This window comes from Staurois parvus, unplaced genomic scaffold (genome assembly GCF_062004578.1).
Source record: "Staurois parvus isolate SC_StPar_1 unplaced genomic scaffold, SC_StPar_1.0 ptg000719l, whole genome shotgun sequence".
Taxonomy (NCBI): Eukaryota; Metazoa; Chordata; class Amphibia; order Anura; family Ranidae; genus Staurois; species Staurois parvus.
The window spans coordinates 10751654-10776914 of NW_028318515.1; the positions used below are offsets into that span (position 1 = coordinate 10751654).

Below are 25261 nucleotides of genomic sequence, written 5' to 3' on the forward strand. Positions count from 1 at the left end.
CAATTTTCAGTTTTCATCTCTATCATACTTTGAATGACAATTGCACGGTCATGCAACACTGTACCCAATTGAATTTTTTACCATTTTTTTGAGACAGATAAAGCTTTATTTTGGTGGTATTTATTCACCACTGGGATTTTTATTTTTTTTGCTATGTAAATGAAAAAGTCCAAAAATTTAGAAAAAAAGTTTTTTGTTTTTTTTTTAATTTTGCAAATATATTTATTTATATTTGCAAATAATAATATTTCATCATAAATCTTGGCCAAAATTTATTCCGTTATCTTTTTAGTAAAACAAAAAAAAATCCAAATTAGTTTATAACCAAAAATTATAATTTTTAAACATTTTTTTTTACATTTTTATTTTTTTTATATTATTTTTTATTTATTTTTTTTTTACATACTGTCACCCCAGCAGTACAGTGTCACCATGGTGACACTGTACTACTTGTGGGGGGTGATGAAGATTTTTTTTTTTTTTTTTTTTTTTTACACTGATTGCTTTTACACCCATATAGGATGTAAAAGCAATCATTTCTCTTTCTCTCTGTGTGCATTCCTGCACTCATTGAGAAGTACTGAGTGAGCTGTGATTGGTCACAGCTTGTCACATGGTACAAGGCTGTTGTGAATGGCCTTGTACCATGTGACCTCTGTGATCATTCACAGATTTCACACGTAGTAAGCAATGATGTCACATGATGTCACAGTGTCAGGGATCGCGGCGTCCTGTCGGCCGGCGCATGCGCACTGGCCACGGCTCACGCCGGGACACAGGCACTAGGTCCCGGCGAGCCGTGGATGACAGGATGCCGCGCATGCGCAGTGGGACCCGCGGGCGCGCCTCGGGCGGCCAATGACAGCCCGGGGGCGCGTTCCGAGCGGCCAATGACAGTGCAGGGCGCAATATTTAAAGATGCCCTGCACTGTCAGTAATCGCCGCAAGGTCTATCTGAGTTCCTGAGTCCTGTACCTGTGTTTTTGACCCTGATTAACCCTGACTACGCTGCCTACTCCTGTGTTGACCCGGATTGTACCCGACTACTCTGCCTTCTCCCATCCTGACCCTCGGCTTGTTTTGACCTCTCTACGGACTGACTTATCCTGCTGACCCTGCGTGTGACCTGACTACTCTCCGCCTGCCGATTCTGTACCTCGCCTACCCCACGGGACCCCCGCTCGTGATCCATCCTGCTAGGTCCTGCCGTCCTCCTCACATCTGGCTCTCCCGGTACCAATACATCCCCGGAGGTTGCCCCTGCCACTGGTGGGCCTGCTCGGAGGTCGTGACCTGGTCCCGGTCTGTTTCAAGTCCATCCCCACCATCAGGGGCCCTGGTGAAAGCACAGACCGGGACTTAGACTCCACGCTTTGGGTAGGTCTGTCAAGTGGGCAGCCAGGGGCACCACCTGGCGGGTTCTAACAGTACCTTGCGGCCATGACAGAGCCAGGAAGAGGACCGGCGTCCCTAGAGGATATATGCCAGCACCTGGCGACTCTGACCCAGGCCTTCCAGAATTTTCACAGCCGCTGCACCCGGCTTGAGGACCGCATGGAGTCGTTTGCCACCCAGACTCCCCCTGCTCCAAGTTCCGCAACAGCGGAGTCACCCGCTGCTCCAGCATCCGGAGCAGTTGCGGCACCCCTAGCTCCCGAACCCCGCGTTCCCCTGCCGGAACGATTCCGTGGAGACCGAAGCCGTTTTCGGGCCTTCCGGAACGCGTGCACTTTATTTTTTGACCTGCAGCCCCGCACGTTTTCCGTCGAGACCGTCAAGGTGGGGTTTATAATCTCTCTCCTTCAGGATGAGCCCCAGGATTGGGCTCACCGCCTGATGGAGAAGCGTGACCCCCATCTCGATTCCGTGACTGAGTTCTTTCAGGCCATGGCCGTCCTATATGACGACCCCCAGCGGTCTGCCTCTGCAGAGGCTACTCTATACTCTCTGCGGCAAGGCCGCCGGGCGGCCGAAGAGTATGCGTCTGATTTCAGGCGTTGGATGGGAGATACCAGATGGAACGATGCGGCATTATGTCACCAGTTCCGCATTGGGCTGTCTGAGTCTCTAAAAGACGAATTAGCACGAGTAGGACTACCGGACTCTCTTGAGAAACTGATAGAGTTGGCCATCCAAATTGACCGCAGACTGAGAGAGCGTCGCCTGGAAAGGAGTAGCCAGGGTCAAAGGGTGGCATGGATCCCACCGAGAGAAGCAGCTCCAACCCCAGGGAGCCATGCTCGGAGCACGGAAGCAGGGGACACCTCAGAACCCATGCAACTGGGACTGGCCCGTTCCACGTTATCAGCCGAGGAACGTCAGAGGAGACGATCGCAGAACCTATGTCTGTACTGTGGGGAAGCTGGTCACCAGGTGCGCTCCTGTCCTGCAAAAATGAGTAAGTCCGCTTCCTGTTTTCCGTTACCTACAGAAAGGGGTGACCTATCTAGTTACCTGGCAATACCTGTGTCGTTACAGCTTCCCAGAGGAACCCTGTCGGTGACCGCAATCATTGATTCGGGAGCATGTAGTTGTTTCATTGATCTTACTTTTGCTCACCGGCAAAAGATTCCCCTCCAGACCAAAGAAAGGGGGTTTAACATCTTCCTGGCAGACGGGTCTAGCATAAAGTCGGGAGTGGTGGATCAGGAGACTCCCCCTATTTTTACCACGATGGCTGACCATCATCAGGAGTTCCTCCGTCTGGATGCTATCGCATCCCCCCTTTTCCCAATCATTCTGGGGCTTCCTTGGCTGCGGGCCCATAACCCCCGGGTTGATTGGGAGAAGGGAACGGTTCAGTTTCGGTCACCATACTGCCGGGATCACTGCCACGTCCCAGGGCCCGTGCCGCCCCGGTTTCTCCTATGCATGGATGGTGATACGGATCTGTCTCAGGTTATCCCTCCGGCCTACCACGATTTCTTAGATGTGTTCAGTAAGCGAGAAGCAGACATTCTTCCCCCACACCGTTCCTACGATTGCCCCATAGACCTCCTACCCGGATCTGAGATTTCATTCGGTCGCATTTTTCCATTATCGGAACTAGAATCAGGGGTTTTGAGGGAGTATATTGATGACAATCTGCGGAAGGGATTTATTCGCCCGTCCACGTCCCCGGCCGGGGCTGGGTTGTTTTTTGTAGAAAAAAAAGACAAATCGTTACGGCCCTGCATTGACTACCGAGACCTGAATAAAATCACAGTAAAAAATCGCTATCCGTTACCCCTAGTCCCTGAGCTCCTCCAGAGGTTAGGGTCAGCAGCGATTTTTACTAAATTTGACTTGCGGGGGGCATATAACCTTGTACGTATCAGGGAGGGGGATGAATGGAAGACAGCCTTTCGTACGAGATTCGGTCATTTCGAATATTTGGTGATGCCGTTCGGGCTCTGTAACGCACCGGCCACCTTCCAACACTTTATTAACGATGTCTTTCGTGATTTCCTCGATGTCTTCGTGGTTGTCTACCTAGATGACATCCTGATATTTTCACCCTCACTGGAGGCTCATAGGGAGCATGTGGCAAGGGTCCTAACACGTTTACGCCAACACGGGCTTTACGCCAAGGCAGAAAAGTGCTGTTTTGAACAGTGTGAAATAACGTTCTTGGGACTGGTCCTCTCTCCCGCGGGGGTCGCGATGGATCCCCAGAAAGTCACGGCGATCTTAGATTGGCCAACACCCACCGATAAGAGGGGGGTACAGCGTTTCATTGGATTCGCAAACTTTTATAGAAAGTTTGTCAGGAACTTCTCAGGGCTGGTCTCCCCAATCACGCAACTGACTAAACAAGGGACTCGTTTTAAATGGACCCCTGAAGCCCAGACCGCGTTCGACATGCTCAAGAAATTGTTTACTTCTGCTCCCATTCTCTGCCATCCAGATTCTTCTCTTCCATATGTTTTGGAAGTGGACGCCTCCGAAAACGCGGTAGGAGCGATTCTTTCCCAAAGGAGTGGTGCCAAGGAGTTACTGCATCCCGTGGCGTTTTTCTCCAGGAAGTTGACTCCGGCGGAGCGCAATTACGATATTGGAGATCGGGAACTCCTGGCCATCAAGTCCGCTCTAGAAGAATGGAGGTATCTCCTGGAAGGAGCCACACACCCCATCCTAATATTCACGGATCACAAAAACCTCGAGTATTTAAGGACGGCGAAACGACTGAGACCACGCCAGGCGAGATGGGCTCTTTTCTTCTCTCGATTTACCTTTCATATAACGTACCGACCGGGGTCTAAAAATACAAAACCAGACGCTCTGTCCCGCATGTTTGAGGACCCCGACGATACAGTGTTACCTGACACAATTTTGCCATCCGGAAGCTTCCTCGTCCTGCAAACGGAACTTCGCTCCAGACTGATTGACGCTTCCGTTGGACTGCCAGTCCCGCCTGGGTCGCCTCTCCAGAACCGCGATGGTCTGCTTTGGAAGGAAGATCGGATCGTGGTGCCAGAAGGAGTTCAAACTTTCGTCCTGGGGCACTGCCACGACCATCCAATGGCAGGGCACTTTGGGGTGGCGAAGACTCTGGAGCTACTACGACGCTCATTCTGGTGGCCAAACATGGTCAAAGACTGCGAGCGCTACGTCCAGACCTGTCCCACCTGCCAAAGGAACAAGCCCTCCAGAAGCAAGGCCTGGGGATTGTTGCGTCCATTGCCGATACCCAAACGGGCCTGGCAAATGATTGCCATGGATTTTGTGGTCGAACTCCCACCGTCTCAAGGCTACACTGCTATAATGGTGATCGTGGATCGCTTTTCAAAGATGGCTCATTTCGTGCCCTTGGAAAGAACCCCGTCGGCACCGGAGACTGCACGGATATTCATCAAGGAAGTAGTAAGGCTACATGGGATACCCGAAGACATAGTATCGGATCGGGGAGTCCAGTTCACATCTAGATTCTGGAAAGCCTTATGTGAAGCATTAGGAATCAAACTGTCACTGTCATCTGCTTACCATCCACAGACCAACGGGCAAACAGAAAGGACCAATCAAACATTGGAACAGTACCTCAGATGCTACACCTCCTATCTCCAGGACGACTGGCTAACACTGTTGCCTTCTGCAGAGTTCGCCTATAATAACTCGAGCCACTCAGCGACGGGACAATCACCGTTTTTTACCAATTTCGGATATCATCCTACGTTTCTCCCCGACCTAACGCCTGAAAGTCCGGTACCCGCATCTCAAGATGTCTTGCATTTCTTTTCTGTCAATAACAAAACGATTCAGGAGGCCATCACTAAGGCCCAAGAAGATAGTAAAAAGGCGTTCGACAGGAAGAGAAGAGGAGAGCTGTTGCTCCAGCCGGGGGATCAGGTTTGGTTGGCTACGACCAACTTGAAAATGCTGTGTCCTTCCAGGAAGTTAGGACCGAAGTACCTAGGACCATTTCCAATTAAACGGGTGATCAATGAAGTGGCCTATGAACTTGAGCTCCCGGAGTCTTTCAAAATACACCCGGTGTTCCATGTCTCTCTCCTGAAACCATCCAGACCAGATTCCTTCCCGGATCGCCAATCCAGACTTCCTGAGGCAGTCGCCATAGGTGACCAGGAGGAATATGAGGTAGAAACTATTCTCAGTTGCCGAAAGAGGGGGGGCCAGACGCAGTTCCTGATAAAATGGAAGGGTTATGGCCCTGAGGAGAATTCTTGGGTGCCCATCCAGAATGTTCACGCCCCCAGACTCATCCGGGAATTTTTTCGTGGCCACCCGCGGTGGAGAGATCAGTGGGGCTCCCGGAGGGTGCCCATAGGGGGGGGGGCAATGTCAGGGATCGCGGCATCCTGTCGGCCGGCGCATGCGCACTGGCCACGGCTCACGCCGGGACACAGGCACTAGGTCCCGGCGAGCCGTGGATGACAGGATGCCGCGCATGCGCAGTGGGACCCGCGGGCGCGCCTCGGGCGGCCAATGACAGCCCGGGGGCGCGTTCCGAGCGGCCAATGACAGTGCAGGGCGCAATATTTAAAGATGCCCTGCACTGTCAGCAATCGCCGCAAGGTCTATCTGAGTTCCTGAGTCCTGTACCTGTGTTTTTGACCCTGATTAACCCTGACTACGCTGCCTACTCCTGTGTTGACCCGGATTGTACCCGACTACTCTGCCTTCTCCCATCCTGACCCTCGGCTTGTTTTGACCTCTCTACGGACTGACTTATCCTGCTGACCCTGCGTGTGACCTGACTACTCTCCGCCTGCCGATTCTGTACCTCGCCTACCCCACGGGACCCCCGCTCGTGATCCATCCTGCTAGGTCCTGCCGTCCTCCTCACATCTGGCTCTCCCGGTACCAATACATCCCCGGAGGTTGCCCCTGCCACTGGTGGGCCTGCTCGGAGGTCGTGACCTGGTCCCGGTCTGTTTCAAGTCCATCCCCACCATCAGGGGCCCTGGTGAAAGCACAGACCGGGACTTAGACTCCACGCTTTGGGTAGGTCTGTCAAGTGGGCAGCCAGGGGCACCACCTGGCGGGTTCTAACACACAGTGATCACATGATCGGGACCTCGTACAGAGGTCCCGTCCGACGATCGGTGTTTTACTGTGTCCGGGGGACACAGCGGGCACCGGATCGCGTGGGAGCGCGCACAAGCAGGGTGCGGGGAGGCCGTTTATAAACGGCCACCCGACCCTGCAGTGCCACCGTCCGGCCGTTAATATGCAACGGCCGGTCGGGAAGTGGTTAAGGTCCTGGAGTGGCCTAGCCAGTCTCCAGACCTTAATCCGATTGAAAATCTGTGGAGGGAGCTGAAAGTTCGAGTTGCCAAATGTCAGCCACCAAACCTTAATGACTTGGAGAGGATCTGCCAAGAGGAGTGGACCAAAATCCCTCCTGAGATGTATGAAAATCTTGTGGCCAACTACAGGAAACGTCTGACCTCTGTGATTGCCAACAAGGTATTTGGCACCAAGTACTAAGTCATGTTCTGTGAAGGGGATCAAATACTTATTTCCCTCATGAACATGCAAATCAGTATATAATTTGTTAGACATGCCTTTCTTTTAATTTTTTTGTTGCTATTCTGTCTCTCAGTGTTACAATGCACCTACCATTCGATTTTTAGACTGATCATTTCTTTGTGAGTGGGCAAACATTCAAAATCTGCAGGGGATCAAATACTTATTTCCTTCACTGTATATATCAATGTACTCACATTACTCATATACCTGGCACAATTAGGTGATAGTGCACGACCCCAAAAAAGCATTTGCCATTCATGACGATATTTTACTTTCCTTTTAGTTGCCATCAGAACAATTTCAGTTACCTTAACAATAATTTTTCCTATAGGCGAAATATCACACTTGGCATTCCAGATGGATTATGCTTCAAGACATGTGCTGTGTAGACTGAGAATGAGCTCCTTAGTCACTTTTGTTGCAGTTGTTTCCTTACTCTGAGCCACAATCCTGTGCAATGTCCTTTTGTCTCGTTTGGTCGGTTGACCATGTCGACTGTGCTTGTTTATCAGGCAATATTTTCCCGAAAACTGTATATGCTGACATAACCTTTTATACTGTACATCGCAACACAGCAAATAAATTGGCAACTTCAGTCACAGAAGCACCAGCTAAGCAGGCACCAACAATTTGCCTTCTTTGAAGCTCAGAAAGTTCTGTTTACTAGCAGCATGTACAGTGAATGACGAAAGTGAGGCTTCCCACCTGTTGGCTGTGTGTCATCACAAAGCAGAAGCAAAAGAATGTTACATCACTTCGGCTTTCAAAGCAAAACATGTCGTCACATATATACAGTTGTGTTCAAAATAATAGCAGTGTGTTGAAAAAAGTGAATAAAGCTCAAAATCCTTCTAATAGCTTTTATTTCCATACACACAAATGCATTGGGAACACTACACATTCTATTCCAAATCAAAACATGAAGAAAAATATATCAAATTTGTGTTGTTTCTCTAAAAAAAAATAGCAGTGTTTGTATTCGTTTTTACAAACTCACATTCACTATATAAACTGAAAAATGTTTGAAGATTTTGATTTCCTCTTCAGCATAAGGCAGCTTGACCTCTTCAAGTATTCTGATGTATTCATACTGATCCATGATCCCTGGTATGCCATAAATAGGCCCAACATGGTAGTATGAGAAACATCCCCATATCATGATGCTTGCGCAACCATGCTTCACTGTCTTCACAGTGTACTGTGGCTTGAATTCAGTGTTTGGGGGTCGTCTGACAAATTGTCTCTGGCCACTAGACCCAAAAAGAACAATCTTACTTTCATCAGTCCACAAAATGTTGCGCCATTTCTCTTTAGGCCAGTCAATGTGCTCTTTGACAAATTGTAACCTCTTTAGCACGTCTTTTTTTCAACAGTGGGACTTTGCGGGGGCTTCTTGCAGATAGCTTGGCTTCACATAGGCGTCTTCTAATTGTAACAGTACTCACAGGTAACTTTAGACCTTCTTTGATCTTCCTGGAGCTGATTGTTGGCTGAGTCCTTGCCATTTTGGCTATTCTATCCATTCGAATGGTAGTTTTTCACTTTCTTCCACATCTTTCAGGTTTTGGTTGCCATTTTAAAGCATTTGCGATCATTTTAGCAGAGCAGCCTATCTTTTTCTGCACTTCTTTATACGTTTTCCCCTCTCCAATCAACTTTTTAATCAAGGTACGCTGTTCTTCTGAACAATGTCTGGAACGACCCATTTTCCTCAGAATTTCAGAGAGAAATGCACTGTAACCAGCATGTACAACATTTGCTGCCTTCCTTCCTTCCTTAAATAAGTGCAATAATTGCCACCTGTTTTTCAAAGAATGAATGACCTCACTAATAGAACTCCACACTGCTATTATTTTGATAGTGATTCAATTACACAGAATCGGCAGCATGCATGTCATGACTGTTGGGTCTGTTGGATTTCTATTACTCTACTACACCTGCTAGTAAATTATTTGCCATGTAGAAATATCATTTCTACCAAAAACAGTGATTGATCAGGTTAGTGATGTCTGACTGCTATTATTTTGAACACAACTGTACATATAGATTCCATAGTTTGGAGTACAACACAGGACATGGGTTCCTCCCCTTTTTTCTTTATGATCTCCTTACTGCTTGCTACAGAACTGGAGCCCCACAAAGTGGTCTAGACTGCATGGGGGAGGGGGGTACTGGGGGCAGTTCCCAGCAAACCTTTTTCTGGTGTCTAATCATCTGAAGGTAGTGACATAAATTTATGTTTGAAGAGTTTCACAAGTTATTGCATAACATATTTTATGTAAAACATTAAACTTGTGTTTTTGCTGTAGGTATGACTTCTTCATAATAAGTCAGTCTGTAAGACAAGGCACAGTGTCTCCAACACACTACAACGTTGTATATGACACCGGCTCCCTGAAGCCAGACCACATGCAGAGACTGACATACAAAATGTGCCATTTGTACTACAACTGGCCAGTAAGTACCTTAGGTGTGTGCGTTAATTTTAATGCTTTTGTTGTTATTCTGTCTGCATTTTAATTGTATATTCTTTTTCCTTTTCAACCCAGGGAGTTATTAGAGTGCCAGCTCCTTGTCAGTATGCCCATAAACTGGCGTTTCTGGTTGGACAGAGTGTACACAGAGAACCACATCTGTCACTTTCTAACCAGCTTTACTACTTGTAGAAGAAATCTAAATATTTTCTTATGTTCAATGCTTTATAACAATAACATGACAGTTTAGTCATAGGTTAGTGTGCGTTCAGTACTGAGATTTAGCAACTTTGTTAAGGCAGGTATGCCATTTTTCAGTTGTAATTGTTATAAATAATGATACACTTTCTCTGGCATACAAGCCACACCCTTTCTTGCTTGAGAAGTGTTTGTGTTGTCATCTCAAGGTATAATATAGGCAATATTACTACATGAGCAACTAAATGCGAGTAGGCATTGATTAGCCACCCGCAGATTATCATGGGAACCCCCACTGGGGTTCTCACATCTAACCACAGTGCAAGTGTATTCGCTGGTGTGAATTCACCCTAAATCTGACAATTCAGTTATCAAAATTTGGCCACTCAAGTAGGTCCAACTTTCAGTGTATTCTGTCATTGGCATATGCCATGCCATGTCCCAACAGGGGGCGTTTCCTCCATCCACCTGGTTCCTGTGGATCGAGGAATCTGTTATTATTATTATTTTTGTTCAGTCTGCTGACTTCTTGAAAAAAAAAAAACTGTATTAGGTTAGCTTTAGTTTATCCAGTCACATGCTAGCAAAAATAAGAACTTTTCCTTGGACATTATTGGGTTTTCAAAGTGAATATAGATTCACTTTATTTACCAACAGTCACTTCACAAAGGGAACAGTCTTTACTCCATTAGAAAGCGAAGCCCACTGTATTCTGTTGTACTGCAGAAGATTTGTGATACCAATAGTTTACTAGCCATGTCGTGTGTGTATCAAGGAAAATACATTGGCCTTCCTCCATGGTAAACGTGTAACTCTGAAAAGGTGTGTCAGATGTGTGCACATCAGAAGGCCAATAAAATATATGTTCCCTAATTATGGCTTTGGCATATAATTACGGTCATGTTTTTCATTTGCATATAAGATTGGTACATTGATATTCTTCTATCTAAATATAACCTGATCATAAAATATATGGTCTTTTCATTATTCGTTTGTTGCAGTAAACACAGTTACCTGTCTGCAATGTAATTTGAAGGTAATAATCGCCTGTATTTACTAATGTTTACTTTGCAAAGAATACCCATTAAAATGCACCTAAAAATTTAAAAACTGTATTTTTACCTTCACATGAATAAAGTCACTACAACTTCATCTCATTCACGAAGTAAAATTTCTCTGTTAGTGAATGAGGGGAAGCTGTAGTAATTCAATCATCCAGTCCTGTGCATGTAAAAATCCTGTTTTTGTTTTTTAATTTCCATGATTCTGTATTTTTCACAAAGTTAAATTATTTTTGTATGTTTTACTTTATTCACAATAATAAGTGAAAATAATTTAGCCCTGTGGACTCATATGTTTTTGTATTCATGCAGTTGTGTCCTTTATTTTGCACTTGCAATAAAAGTTGATTTACATTGTGGTTATTTATTGCTTTTAAAGTTTATGCATGCAAACTTTTATGGGCATTTTTTTATGCCTAGCATAAATCTTCCAGTGCTTTCCCGCACCCAAGTATTTGTAGGTGCCATGTACTGCTACTATACAAGTGAATAGTGGTTTGTGGTCTTACTTTTGTAAATGCCTTTGCTTCTTTGCATTGGTATTTGTCTGTGCATGGATGTCCAACATATTTTTCAAACATGAAACTTCTACATACGGAAAATATATCAAGACACACATGAGTGGGTAAATGGAGGTTCAAAAAAGCATCTTCATGTACAAGAATACAGCAAGGTGCACCCATTCACTGGTTGTGCAGGCTGTACACAGCATCTTGGGTGGGTGGGGAAAAGTGCCAGTACATTAACATTAGGCATAAAAAATGCCTATAAAGCCTGTTTGCAGAGATTTTTTTTATTTGAAATTTTTTTCCATTTTTAACATTAGTCTTTCATTGCTTTTATGTAGCTGAAAATATAAAAAAAAAAAAGCAATGCAACATAAAAATAAAGTTTTATTTATAAACTAGTGTTATGCCAAATACAGGGAGGCTCTTTAACCACTTTAAGACCAGCCACTGCAATAAAACGTTTGCAGGGCGGCACGGCTGCGCAAAAGCACATTTTAAAATGTGCTATTGCAAAACAGGTAGGGGGCGCGCGCGAGGCGCGCCACCGACCTACCTGTGTCACCAATCGCGGCTTCGGATGTCAGTCACCGGGTCACGGTCAGTCATTACCGGCGATTAGCGGCAAACACTGACAGAGAACAGGGCTGCATTGTTTACACACAGCTCTGCTCTTTGTCAGTTCCCTGTCAGCTCCTGACAAGCTGATCGGGATAGAAAAGTTTATCTGTCCCGATCAGCGTGTCTCCCTGCAGTACACACCCCTGCCCCCTAGTAAAACACTTCCCTCATAATAACCCTGTCATTGAATACAAATGTTAACCCCTTCCTCCCCAGTGCCATTAGTACAGTGTCAGTATTTTTTTTTTCTTGCACTGATCACTGTATTGGTGTCACTGGGGATGTCAGTGACCCCAAGTCAGTTCCCCCCCAGTGTCAGAATGTCCTCTGCAGTCCTGCCATAAGTCGCTGATCGCCGCCATAAGTCACTGATCGCCGCCATTATTAGTATAAATAAAAATCCCAGTATCTTTCCCGCCATTTGTAAACACTATAACTTTCACGTAAACCAATTAATTTACACGTAGTGTTGTTTTTTTTATTACAGACATGTTGCAGAATGCATTTTGGCCGAAATTTATGATGAAATTTTATTTTAAAATTTTTTACTGGATATGTTTTATAGCAAAAAGTCCAAAATAGTGTTTTTTTTTCTCAAAATTGTCAGCCTTTTTTTTTATAGCGCAAAAAGAAAAACCGCACAGGCGATCAAATACCACCGAAAGAAAGCTCAATTTGTGGGGAAAAAAGGACATAAATTTAATTTGGGTGCAGTGTCAGTTAAAGTATTGCAGCGACGTAACACAAACCGCTTCCTGACCTCCCTATAGCAGAAATACTGCTACAGGGCGGCATGGGTGCGCAAAATCACATATATACATGATTTGCGCTCCCGTGGTTTTCATGCCCCTCCCAGATAGCATCAGATTGCCCGTCAGTACACCAGTCATCACATTTAACCCCTTCATTGCCAGGACACGCTCATGTACAATAAACCTCCATTGCTAGTATAGTGTCTGAACGGGTCAATATCTTTGATCAGATCAGCACTATACCAGCGTTCACATTAGTATAGCTTCCCCAAAAACGCAACGTTAGCGGGATCAGCCCCGGCACCTGCCAGCACCTGTGTTTAGCCCCTATGCTTACCCCCCCCCCCTTCTCCCCCAGCAAGTGCAGTGTCAGTAGGTCACTGTAACTTGATACATTGCACACAAAACCGCCGTGTTCGCAGAATCAGGCCTGATCTGTGTTAGCACTTGCCGGCAAATTTGATGACTCTCATATGCAGCAGAATGCCAGTACTAGTGCCACTCTACCTTTTGGTGAACTGGCGAGTACCAGCGGTCTAGTACATCTTGGTCTTTCACATACCGCCTTGATTTTTGGCGCTTTTTTTCACGGAATATCTGTATGCATTGATTGCGGATCAAAGCAATTTATATGCACAACAATTTATCGCTGCCAATCCAAATTCAAACCTTGCCAGACCATTCGCATGGAAACTCATTACAGTTTTCAAATTTACATTTTTTTGGGGCCTAACCCTCAACATGGGCATTACTAAAAGAAATGAATTGCAGTTGTGTTGGTCCGCAGAACCGATTCATCATATGCCCGTGTTCTCTGCTGCCATAGCCAGGCATAGATATGAGAGTATAATGTGTTTTATGCATTTCAACAATACACTCTGTCATTCTCGGGGTGATCCCGATTTTGACTGGCTCCACAAAATTCAGCCCCTCGCAAATTACCTTAACCAAAAATTTGCAGATGTCTATACTCCCCAGAAAAACATCTGCGTTGATGAGTCCCTCGTTAATTTTTCTGGCCGCCTTGCATTCAAACAATTTCTCCCCTGCAAGCGTGCCAGATATGGGGTCAAGATGTAGAAGACCTGTGAAAGGACAAGAGGCTATACTTATAAGTTTCGGATTTACGAGGGAAAAGATAGTCACGTGGAGCCCCCCCGGATGCCCAGACTACATGGGGAGCAGTGACAAGATAGTTTGGTACTTGGTGTCATCCGTTTTCCATATGGGGTACCACTTATACGTGGACAATTTTTATTCAAGCGTGCCACTATATAGACTTTTGTTCAATCTTGGAACTGGCGCTTGTGAAAAATGGTGACCTAATGTGTGCCCACCATTAGAAGTTGGTGGACACAGGGTGGTATATTCTAATGGTGGGCATACCGCACACTTTTTCTGGCAGAGATTTCTTCTCATTTTTGTCATTCAATCCACAGGCTGCATACAAAAAAAAAAGAGCATAGTCTATATACCCAACAAGGACCAGCGACGTACTGGTACATCACTGGACTTTGAATGGTTATACCAGGATGATGCCTACAGCTGCAGGCATCATCCTGGTATCGTTTTTTTCAGCCGGCGATCGGCTTTCATGTAAGTGCAATCCTAGTAGCTAATTAGCTGCAGGGTTGCTTTTACAAGCAGTGGGATAGATGCCCCCCCTCCCCCGCTGCCTTCCACGGCCTTCTCGGGCAGTTTTGTGCCATCGGGGGGAACCTGAGAATGCAGCCGGTGTTTCTGCCAGCTGACCATAGAGCTGATTGGAGACCAGAATGGTGCCAATCATCTCTATAGCCTAAGAATTCGGAAGCTACAAGCATTTCATCACTTCAGTTTCGCAGGATATAAACAGCGCCATTTGTAAATTGGGAAAGCATCTGATCTCACCAATTTTGGTTTGATTAGATAATGTAAGGGCAGAGGAGATATCTAGAGTCTGATAGACCCCAGATTTCTCAAAAAAGAATATATGACAATACCCATTGAAGTTATAGGGGATATTTGCATTTCTTGTTATAGCATTAGAAGTGATCAAAGCAAAAAAAAAAAATGAAAGGTACAAATGTAAAAATAATAAAAAAGAATCAAAAGAACAAAAAAAAAAATCGCCCCTTTCAAGGCACAAGCCTTGACCCTGTGTCGGTATGTAAACAGCGGTTGCACCATGCATGTGAGGTATTGCCGTGAACGTCAGATCAAGGGCAGTAATTCTAAAACTAGACCTCCTCTGTAAATCTAAAATGGAGGCTTTTAAAGCGTTGCCTATGGATATTAAAAACATTTGCAGATTGTCGCCATTGCACGGGGCATGCGCAGTTTTAAAGCATTTCATGTTTGGTATCTATTTACTCGGCATACCATTATCTTTTAGATTTTATGAAATAATTGACCAATATATTGTGTTTTTGTGCATTAAAAGTAAAGTGTATTTTTTTTTTAAATTTGCTTTTGAAAAATCGCTGCACGAGTACTATGTGCCATAAAAAAATTGTAGTACCCGCCATTTTATTCACTAGGGTGTCTGCTTTAAAAAAATATATGTTTGGGGGTTTAAATTAATTTCCTAGCAAAAAATACTGATTTGTTTCATGTGAACAAAAAGTGTCAGAAAAGGCTTGATCTTCAGGTGGTTAGAAGAGTGAGTGATGTGGGGCATAAACTTCTAATGCTGGGCATAAAACACCCCCACCCCCAAAACGACCCCTTTTTGGAAAGTAGACACCCCAAACTATTTGCTGAGAGGTATGTTGAATCAATAGAAGAATTTATTTTTTTACAAGTTTCTGGAAAATGACAAAAAAAATATAATTTTTTTTTTTTACACAAAATTGTCACTTAAATGATTTACTGCTCACACATGCCATGGGTATATGTGGAATTACTCCCAAAATACATTCTGCTACTTCTCCCGAGTATGGGGGGTACCACATGTGAGAGACATTTTGGCAGTCTAGCCAAGCACAGGACCCCAAAATCCAATAAGCAACTATAGGCTTTTAAAGGGCTTCATTTCCTCATTACACTTCCTGACTACCTATCACAGTTTTGGAGGCCCAAACATGCCAGGATAGCACCTAACCCCCCCCCCCCCCCCCCCAAATGACCCCTTTTTGGAAAGTAGACACCCCAAGGAATTTGATAAAAAAGCACGGTAAGTATTTTGCAGATCTCATTTGTTGCCACAAGTTTTTGGAAAATGAAAAAAAAACAAACATTTTTTTTTTCTATTTCAAAACCTTGTGAGAAAAAATGAGATCTGCAAAATACTCACTATGCCTCTTTTTAAATTCCTTGGAGTGTCTACTTTCCAGAAAGGGGTAATTTGGGGGGGGGGGGGGGTTGGTGCTATCCTGGCATGTTTGGGCCTTTGAAACTGTGATAGGTAGTGAGGAAGTGTAATGAGGAAGTTATGCACCTTCAGGCTTTCAAAGTGGTCATTGGATTTCAGGCTCCTGTATGTGGCTAGGCTCCCAAAAAGTCTCACACATGTGGTATCCCCATACTTGGTAGAAGTAGCAGAATGTATTTTGGGGTGTAATTCCACATATACCCATGGCTTGTGCGAGAAATAAATCATTTAAAATGACAAAAATGTTTGTCATTTTCCAGAAACTTGAGAATCATTTTCTGCACTTCTTTATATGGTTTCCCCTCTCCAATCAACTTTATAATCAAGGTACGCTGTTCTTCTGAACAATGTCTGGAACGACCCATTTTCCTCAGAATTTCAGAGAAATGCACTGTAACCAGCATGTACAACATTTGCTGCCTTCCTTCCTTAAATAAGGGCAATAATTGCCACCTGTTTTTCAAAGAATGAATGACCTCACTAATAGAACTCCACACTGGTATTATTTTGAACATGCCCCTTTCAATTAGTGATTCAATTACACAGAATCGGCAGCATGCATGTCATGACTGTTGGGTCTGTTGGATTTCTATTACTCTACTACACCTGCTAGTAAATTATTTGCCATGTAAAAATATCATTTCTACCAAAAACAGTGATTGATCAGGTTAGTGATGTTTGAATATGACACTTATTAAATGTTATATTGCTCATGCATGCCATGGGTATTTGTGGAACAACACCACAAAACACAGTCTTCTACTTCTCCCGAGTATGGGGATACATGTTAGAGACTTTGGCAGCCTAGCTAAATACAAGCCCCCAAAATCCAATGACCATCTCCAGGCTTTCAAAGGGCCAGGATAGTACAAACACCCCCCAAATGACCCCTTTTTGGTAAGTAGACACCCCAAGGAATTTGATAAGAGACATGGTTAGTATTTTACAGATATTTTTTGTCACAGGGTTTTGAAAAAAAAATACATTTTTTGTTTTCTCTCCATTTTCCAAAAACATGGCAACAAATTATATCTGCAAAACACTCACCATGTCTCTTAGTAAATACCTTGGAGTGTCTTCTTTCCAAAAAGGGGTAATTTGAAGGGGTTGCTTCTACTATCATGGCATTTCAGGGCCAACGTTAGAAGCTTATGCCACACATCACCCAGTTTGAAGACCAAGCCTTTTCTGACACTTTGTTCACATGAAAATTTTGCTAGAAAATTACTTTGAACCCCAAACATTATATATTTTTTAATGCAGAGGCCCTAGAGAATAAAACGGTGGGTGTTGAAATTTTTTACATCAGACTATTTGCGCAGCGATTTGACAAACGCAAATCTTTTGGGAAACATGCACTTTTTAGAATTTTAATGCACAAAAACACAATATATTACCCAATTGTTTGATAACATATAAAAGATGAGTAGATACCAAACATGACATTCTTTAAAATTGCGCATGCCTGTGCAATGGCAACAACGTACATACATTCTATTTTTCGATAGGCGACGTTTTAAAAGCCTTTACAGGTCACCAATTTATATTAACGCAGGAAGTCTAGTGCTAGAATTTCTGCCTTTGATCTGTCGTTTGCAGCGATATCTCACATGCATAGTGCAACCACTGTTTACATATTGGCACGGGGTCAATGCTTGTGCATGCTGGTGCACTCGCGCAGGGGGGCAAGGGTATTTTTTTTCTATTTAGTTATTTTGATTTTTTTTTTATTATTTTTCATTGTCCCTTTCATTTATTTTTTATATGCTATTACAGGGAATGCAAATATCCCCTATAACTTCAATGGGCATTGTCATATATTATTTTTTTAAAAATCTGGGGTCTATCAGATAACGATACCAGGATGACGCCTGTAGCTGTAGGCATCTTCCCGGTATAAACACTCAAAGTCCAGCGACATACCAGTACATTGCTGGTCCATGTTGGGCATATATGTAACCGCAGAGAACACAGGCATACGATGAATTGGCTCTGTGGATCAACATGACCGCAATTCATTCTTTTCTGTAATGCCCATGTTGAGGATTAGGCCCAAAAGAGTTTTAAATTCAGAAACCGTGATAGGTTTCCATGCGTATTGTCTGGCAAGAGCTGAAGTTGGGTGGGCAGCTATGTATTGTGCGTATAATTTGCCTTGGCCCACAATCAATTGATACAAATCTTTCGTGAAAAACAGCAGAGGGGCTAAATGCTAGTGCTGGCAGCGAACGGGACTGATCCTGTTAACTCTGTTTTTGTGGGCACTATACAAAGGAGGCACTAGTATAGTTCTGTTCATGATCAATATATTGATCCGTACAAACACTGAGCTAGTAATTGCTGTGATCAGCGACCTATAGCATGAGTGCGCTAGTGTGCAGGCAATCTAACGCTAGCTGACCCTGGCTGGGAGAGATGCTTACTGACCCTGATGCTATCTGATGTCCCTAGTGGCAGGAATAACAGTGATCACTGCAAAATACTATACACCGCGTTCCAAATTATTATGCAAATTCTATTTAATTGTCACAAAGATTAAATATTTTGTTTTTCAGTTTAACTCATGGATGGCATTGTGTGTCAGGGCTCTTTTGATCACTGAAAACAATCTCAGACACCTGTGATAATTAGATTGGCCGGTGAGCCCAATTTAAGGAAAAACTACTAAAGGAGGGTGTTTCACATTATTAAGCAGAGCACCATTTTCAAGCAATATGGGGAAGAAACAGGATCTCTCTGCTGCTGAAAAGAGTGAAATAGTTCAATGCCTTGGACGAGGTATGAAAACATTAGATATTTCATGAAAACTTAAACATGATCATCGCACTATTAAGAGATTTGTAGCTGATTCAGAGTATAGACGTGTTCGTGCAGATAAAGGCACATTGAGGAATATTTCTGCCAGATCCATGCATTGGATCAAGAGAACAGCTGGTAAAATACCATTACATAGCAGCAAACAGATATTTGAAGCTGCTGGTGCCTCTGGAGTCCCACGGACATCAAGGTAAAGAGTCCTTCAGAGTCTTGCAACTGTGCATAAACCTTCTATTCGGCCACCAATAACCAATGCTCACAAGCAGAAACGGCTGCATTGGGCAGAAAAATACATGAAGACTAATTTTCAAACAGTCCTGTTCACTGATGAGTGCCGTGCAACCCTGTATGATCCATATGGATATAGTGGGTGGACGGCCACCGTGTTCCAACAAGGCTGCGACATCAGCAAGGCGGTGGTGGAGTCATGTTTTGGGCCGGAATCAAGGGAACAGAGCTGGTCGGCCCCTTTAGGGTCCCCGAAGGTGTAAAGATGACCTCTGCAAAGTATGTGGAGTTTATGACTGGCCACTTTCTTCCCTGGTACAGAAGGAAGAACTATGCTTTCCGTAATAAAATCATCTTCATGCATGACAATGCACCATCTCATGCTGCAAAGAATACCTCTGCAACAATGGCTGCTATGGAGATAAAAGGAGAGAAAGTCATGGTGTGGCCTCCATCCTCCCCTGACCTCAATCCTATTGAGAACCTTTGGAGCATCCTCAAGCAAAAGATCTATGAGGGTGGGAGGCAGTTTACATCCAAACAGCAGCTCTGGGAGGCTATTCTGACATCTTGCAAACAAATTCAAGCAGAAACTGTCCAAAAACTCACAAGTTCAATGGATGCAAGACTTGTGAAGCTGCTATCAAATATGGGGTCCTATGTTAAAATGTTAAAAGTTTGATTGAAATAGCTTTTGATTTCAGTAAATATGCTGCAAACACAACAAATGACAATTTTCAGTTCTTTACAACCTATAAAGTGTTTCGAAACTTACTGTGCGTAATAATTTGGAACAGTGCATTGTAAGTTTTTTATGTTTAACAAAAATACTGTTATCATTAGGTTTGTTCAATAAAATTTGAATTGTACTCTTAATAGTTGATAATTGATGTAAATAACAGCCAGCATAATTCTCATGTTATTTAGGTAAATGAGAAAAATATAATTTGCATAATAATTTGGAACACGGTGTATACTGACACTACTAATGGCAGTGCTGGGTGACAGGGTGGTCAAAGGGTTAATAGGGGCGATCAAAGGGTTAAATGTGCTAATCTAACGCATGCGTGTAAAATGTAGTGGTGCTTTTACTCAGTGCTGTGTTCTCTATTCTCCATGGGTGGAGGGGAGGGGGGGGCAGTGAGAGGCGCACAAAAAACAAAATAGGAAGTGACACATGATTATATCGCTTTGCCAGGAAATGTTGCTCGCCTGCAAAATGCGGGTAAGCGATTGGCAAGTAGTTTAAAAAAAAAAACCTTATAAAACATTTTTTTTACTTCTCAATATGGTTTTTCTTTTTTTACATTTTATTTTTTTTTAATACTTTTATCAGAATAGTACCATGTTACCATAGAGAAACAAAAGCCAAATCTGACACATTCCATGCAAAACCCCCAAAATGGACTGAACAAAGTTATTGGCACCTTCTCAAAATTGTAAAACATAATTGCATTCCAAGTTAGTGATGCTCTTGTGATTTGTAATTAAACTCACCTGTATCAATTACCAGGAGATGACAATATATAAATCGCACCACGGCAACCAGTTAAAATGCTGAAAATTGACTCAAGGTTTCTTCTGTGTGCCACATGGTTGCTTTGCTGCTTCAGGCACTGGGTGTCTTGACCATGTGCATGACATGAAATCTGAAGACTACCAAAGAATTCTGGGGTGCAATGTAGGGCCCAGTGTCATAAAGTTGAGTCTCCGTCAGAGGTCATGGGTCTTATAGCAGGACAATGACCCAAAGCACACATCAAAAGGCACCCAGAAATGGTTTAAGACAAAGCTCTGGAGAGCACTTAACTTGTCGGCAATGAGTCCAAATCTCAATCCCGTAGAGCACCTGTGGAGAGATCTCAAAAAAGCAGTTGGGAGAAGGAACCCTTCCAATCTGAGAGACCTGGAGCAGTTAGCGAAAGAAGAGTTCCCCAAAATGCAATTAAGGAGGTGTAAGAAACTCATTGATGGTTACAGGAAGCTATTGATTTATTTTTTCCAAGGGGTTTGCTACCAAATATTAAATTGAGAGTGCCAATAATTTTGTCCAGTACATTTTTGGGGGTTTTGTTTGGAATGTGTCAGATTTGGCTTTTTGTTTCTCCTCTTTTTTGTGTCATGCCTAAACATTTGAAATTGCAACAGTTTTCTGGTCAAAGTGATGCATTATCTGACAGTAATGCAGGGGTGCTAATGTTTTTGGCCATGTACTGACATCTTCTGACGTGGTTTGAATGTTAAAGCTGAATAAAATGAAACTGAAGAATTTGTGCAAAATATCAAATTTTATTTATATAAAATAATTTACACATCAAATGTACACATGCACACGCCCACACAACACTTTAATCACATTTAGGCCAATATTTGAATTTTATAACTCTAGCACAATATATGTACACTTGAATACACTATGAGGGGAGCGTTTAATTGTAAACCTTCATCTTACAAAACAAGGCAGTCTGAAAATCATGTATAAAGAGTAAAAACAACTTACAAATGGACTGTACTTATAAAATAGTAACAGGAATTTTTGCAGTGATGATGCAGCTGAGGATGCCAATCTGAAATGTAGATATGGTATCATCACATTAGTTTGTACTAATAATTATTATTAATGTAAAATGATTTACTTGGCTGTGAAGAATACCAGTTCAAGACTGCGAATCATTCATAACAACAGACAAGGGCTGACTGGACTATACATGAAAATCAGAGAATATAGTGTTCTGGATTTCCCATTTCTGTAAAGGTTCAGCTGGTCATTGACCTCATCAATCACAAATAATACAATTAGAATACGACTGGATGCACACAAAACCTACAAAGAATATAATCTGTACATCTAGAGAACATTACAAATCATTGTGCATCAAGTAAGGCAAAAACATCAAGGCTGCATATAAACTAGTAGCTTCAGTATTGGGCCAGCCATTGTTTTTGTACTTTTCCTTTAGGTTGTAATGCCTGTAAGGGACATTATCACACATAAAGCCTTCCAAAGTGTTATTTTCAGCCAATTTGAGGATTTTAGGGTTCTCCTGTTATATGTTGCGATTTAAAAGTGCAAGGATATAAATTACCTTACACTTTAGTAGGTGGAGTGTTATGACTGCTCAGATAACTCATTTAACTGCCCCAAGCTTTTTTAATAGTTTTTTCCCTTTCGAGAGTAGACCTTTTTTCTTCTTTGAAGAACGTTCTCTGCTTCTCATCGGGCTCCCAGTGCCCATAGAAGATGGTGGAGACACAGAATGAAGATGAACTGTTGGAGAAGGTGCTCTTCTGGGTGTACTTGTGTTCTCAGAAGGGACCTATAGAGCAAATGATCCACAAAGTTACTACGTTAAAATGTATGTTTAGCTGCCGATTCTTCTTGCAATGTTACTTGCAGAGGAAAACTTCCAAGAATTGCAAGAACTGAGTATGTTACCAGCATCTTTGGTGGGGAAGCCAAAGATCAGTTGGCAATCTCCCATGAGTTTGGCAAGCATGTGTGGTTTAAGGCAATATAGTGCTGTGGTACAGATCCTAGTTTGGACCTGTATTTGCATTCCTTTTGGTAAAGACTAAGAGCAGAAACTAAATTTAATGTTATTAGTAGATTAGAAGGGTAGTCACACAGCTAGACTAACTTGAGCCTTAATTGGAATCAATAAGATTAAAGCACCTCTTTCACATGCAAGTTTTCACATCAATCATTATTGGCACAGCACATCAATAATGAAATCATAACCCTAATACTGGAGGCAATTATGTTTTTAAATGTTAAGTGTAATAGAAAAAAAACTTGCTGCACATCATATGTTAATAAAGAGGACTCCAATCTTAATCTGATTCAAAATCAAGGTCAGTATCTAATACTTGGGGAAAAAAATGAATCAAACATCCCATTGGTACACACCTGAAGATACCATGGTTTGGTTGTATGTAGAGCATTGAGTAGCAGAGCTGTATGTTTCAGACCTGCATATTATACTGTGTTCAAGAAGTATAGGTAACATGCCTATAATGGCATTATTTAAATGGATGCGTAACTGAGAAGACATTTTGAAAAATGTTTCATTAGCTAGGAATAGATTCTGTAGAATTGCATTGAAACATACACCTCACAGATGCTTATGCTTTAGATAACAGAAAATGTCAATGATGTTTTCTCATATATGAGAGGCTTGTAACATTCATAATTAAATGTATAAAGTTTTTATACACTTTGAAAGACTAAAAGGTTAGATTTTGATCACCTATAATACACACTGGCTTTAATTTTCTCATACACTATTAACACATTTGGGTGGGAAGGAGAGTTGAAGGATTGTTGCTGATCAGGGAAGGTAAAGAACAGCACATGCATATTTCAAAAATAGTTCTCAAGAAAGTGTCAGTAACCGTTGCCTAGGTGGTTTCAGTTAAAAGGTATAAAAACTTTGTGCCTATGTTACAAACTTCTCTCATACATTGTTTTGTGTGCTTTGCCTTTTTTGAAGTTGTTCCTTCACTTGGTTTATAGCACAAACCAATGGTATCTTCAGTTGTTCACTTACGTGAAGGCTATACTGCCTCATTAAGGTGTGAAATGTACACTCTTCTTCTGTTCCAAAGTAGATGAGCAAGGACAAAACAGAAAATATAGCAGTGATGACACAAAAAAAATTAATGAAAAAAATAATTATAAAAGTGGGTTTCAGTTAATTTTAAAACAAAATGACATTAAATGATGTAGTCCAATTATACCTTAATATCCAGGCATAACAAACAAACAATAATAGATATGTAATGCTAAGAACAACAGACGTGTTTAACTTAAAAACAAAATTTGGTTGCTATGATATGATCACTATTAGCTGTCACAAGTTAGTATCAGCATGGGACTTGGTTAAATAAAAAAAATTTAATCTGCTAGATGATTGTACCTTTTATATGGTTGATCGGCACAGAATACATAAAGATAAACAACTTACAGTGTAATAACATATATTTTTTTTTAAATGCCATTCCTAAGTCTGGATTTTTTGCTTTTCCTGCAAGCCAGATGTCCTACAACAGGCTGCTGCTTGCAATATACTGACCCTACACTGCAATGAGTAGGCCCCACATGCAATACCTTCCCAGCATATACCGGAGCCACTGTATACAGAGGATGCTGGTATCCGATCTCCTGCCTTATAGTGCCTGCATAAATCTAGCCATGGCACCTGCTGGACAGAAGAGGAGCAGTGTGGTATATAGAACCTATACAGAGACAAGTGACTACTGAACATCAATGCTGTGGGAGAGAGTTGGGCTATTTTGTACCCACTAAAACCAATGATGGGACACCATTCTTCTCAGTGACGGTAGCCATAAGTCACCACTTCTACTACACACCTGTGGGGAACACCAATCATGAGGCACTATTCCACCCACTGACATCAATCATGGAGCATTATTTTGCCCACTGAGATCAATGATGAGGTATTATTTCTCTATGTGCTGACCACTCACACGGCAATTTTTTTATTTCCACTGACCACATTCTGGTCCCTCGGCAGTCAGATAGTGAACTGGTCCATTGTTTAGAAAGTTTTAAGGCTCCCCTTCTTTAAACAACACCTTGAGAATGTAATCAAATGTATAGATCAGTTTCACTGCCATTTTAGTACTACCGGTATATTAACCTAAAAAAGCTAACAGTGTAAAAAATAAAAAGGGATTAAAAAAAAAAAATGTAAATCTCCTTTTTGTTTGAATACCTTGTATAATTAAATGGAAGGTTCTTTGCAGCACAACCCACCTGTTGCCTTCCTAAGTGGGCAGGCTTCATCCCAAGCCCCAACTGGATTTTAAGCAGTAATATACTGAAGTTATAAAAAAAAAATTAGTTTAAATTTACCCTATAATAAACTTTATAAATCAAAAGTGCAGCGCTAGAGGAAAATCACAATATGAAAATTAAATGTATATACATCATAAATAGACAGTTCATTAGGTGTATATAAATCATTAAATAGTTCATTAGGTGACTTGAAGTGACTTCAGGTGCTCTCATGTGACTTTGTCCTCCTATGAGTAAGGTGCTGTGATATAAAGTGTGATAAGAATGCGCACTCATCAGAACGCACAATTTAATGAGTGTTTTGTTATATTTTTCTTGATGTCATCTGCCAATCTGGATAATATCTGGAGTCCGGTATATTCCCTCCTGTGGTCCTGGGTGCTGTTAATGGAACATCAAGGTGGTCCGGAGCTCCCCTCAGGAGATAGCTTTGGTACTGCCCTCTGGAGATTGTAAAAGCTCCCT

At 42.5% G+C, this 25261-nt stretch overlaps 2 protein-coding genes across 21 annotated transcripts in view; one reads left to right on the forward strand and one right to left on the reverse strand.

Moving 5' to 3' along the window:
- Positions 1–11008, forward strand: part of PIWIL1 (piwi like RNA-mediated gene silencing 1) — a 474823-nt gene extending 463815 nt beyond the window's left edge. The window contains exons 19-20 of the mRNA XM_089653649.1: positions 9279–9426; positions 9519–11008. Coding sequence (XP_089509775.1) covers positions 9279–9426; positions 9519–9635 — 265 coding nt within the window. The 3' untranslated portion in view covers positions 9636–11008. The remainder of the gene's footprint in view (positions 1–9278; positions 9427–9518) is intronic.
- A 10239-nt stretch (positions 11009–21247) lies between these two features.
- Positions 21248–25261, reverse strand: part of RIMBP2 (RIMS binding protein 2) — a 593145-nt gene continuing 589131 nt past the window's right edge. For 13 of the 20 annotated variants that reach the window (XM_089653728.1, XM_089653746.1, XM_089653735.1 and 10 more), the window contains one exon: positions 21248–22295. In XM_089653728.1, coding sequence (XP_089509854.1) covers positions 22107–22295 — 189 coding nt within the window. In that variant the 3' untranslated portion in view covers positions 21248–22106. Of the gene's footprint in view, positions 22296–23525; positions 23573–25261 lie in introns of all 20 variants that reach the window. The other 7 variants (XM_089653737.1, XM_089653736.1, XM_089653733.1 and 4 more) reach the window with 2 other exon arrangements.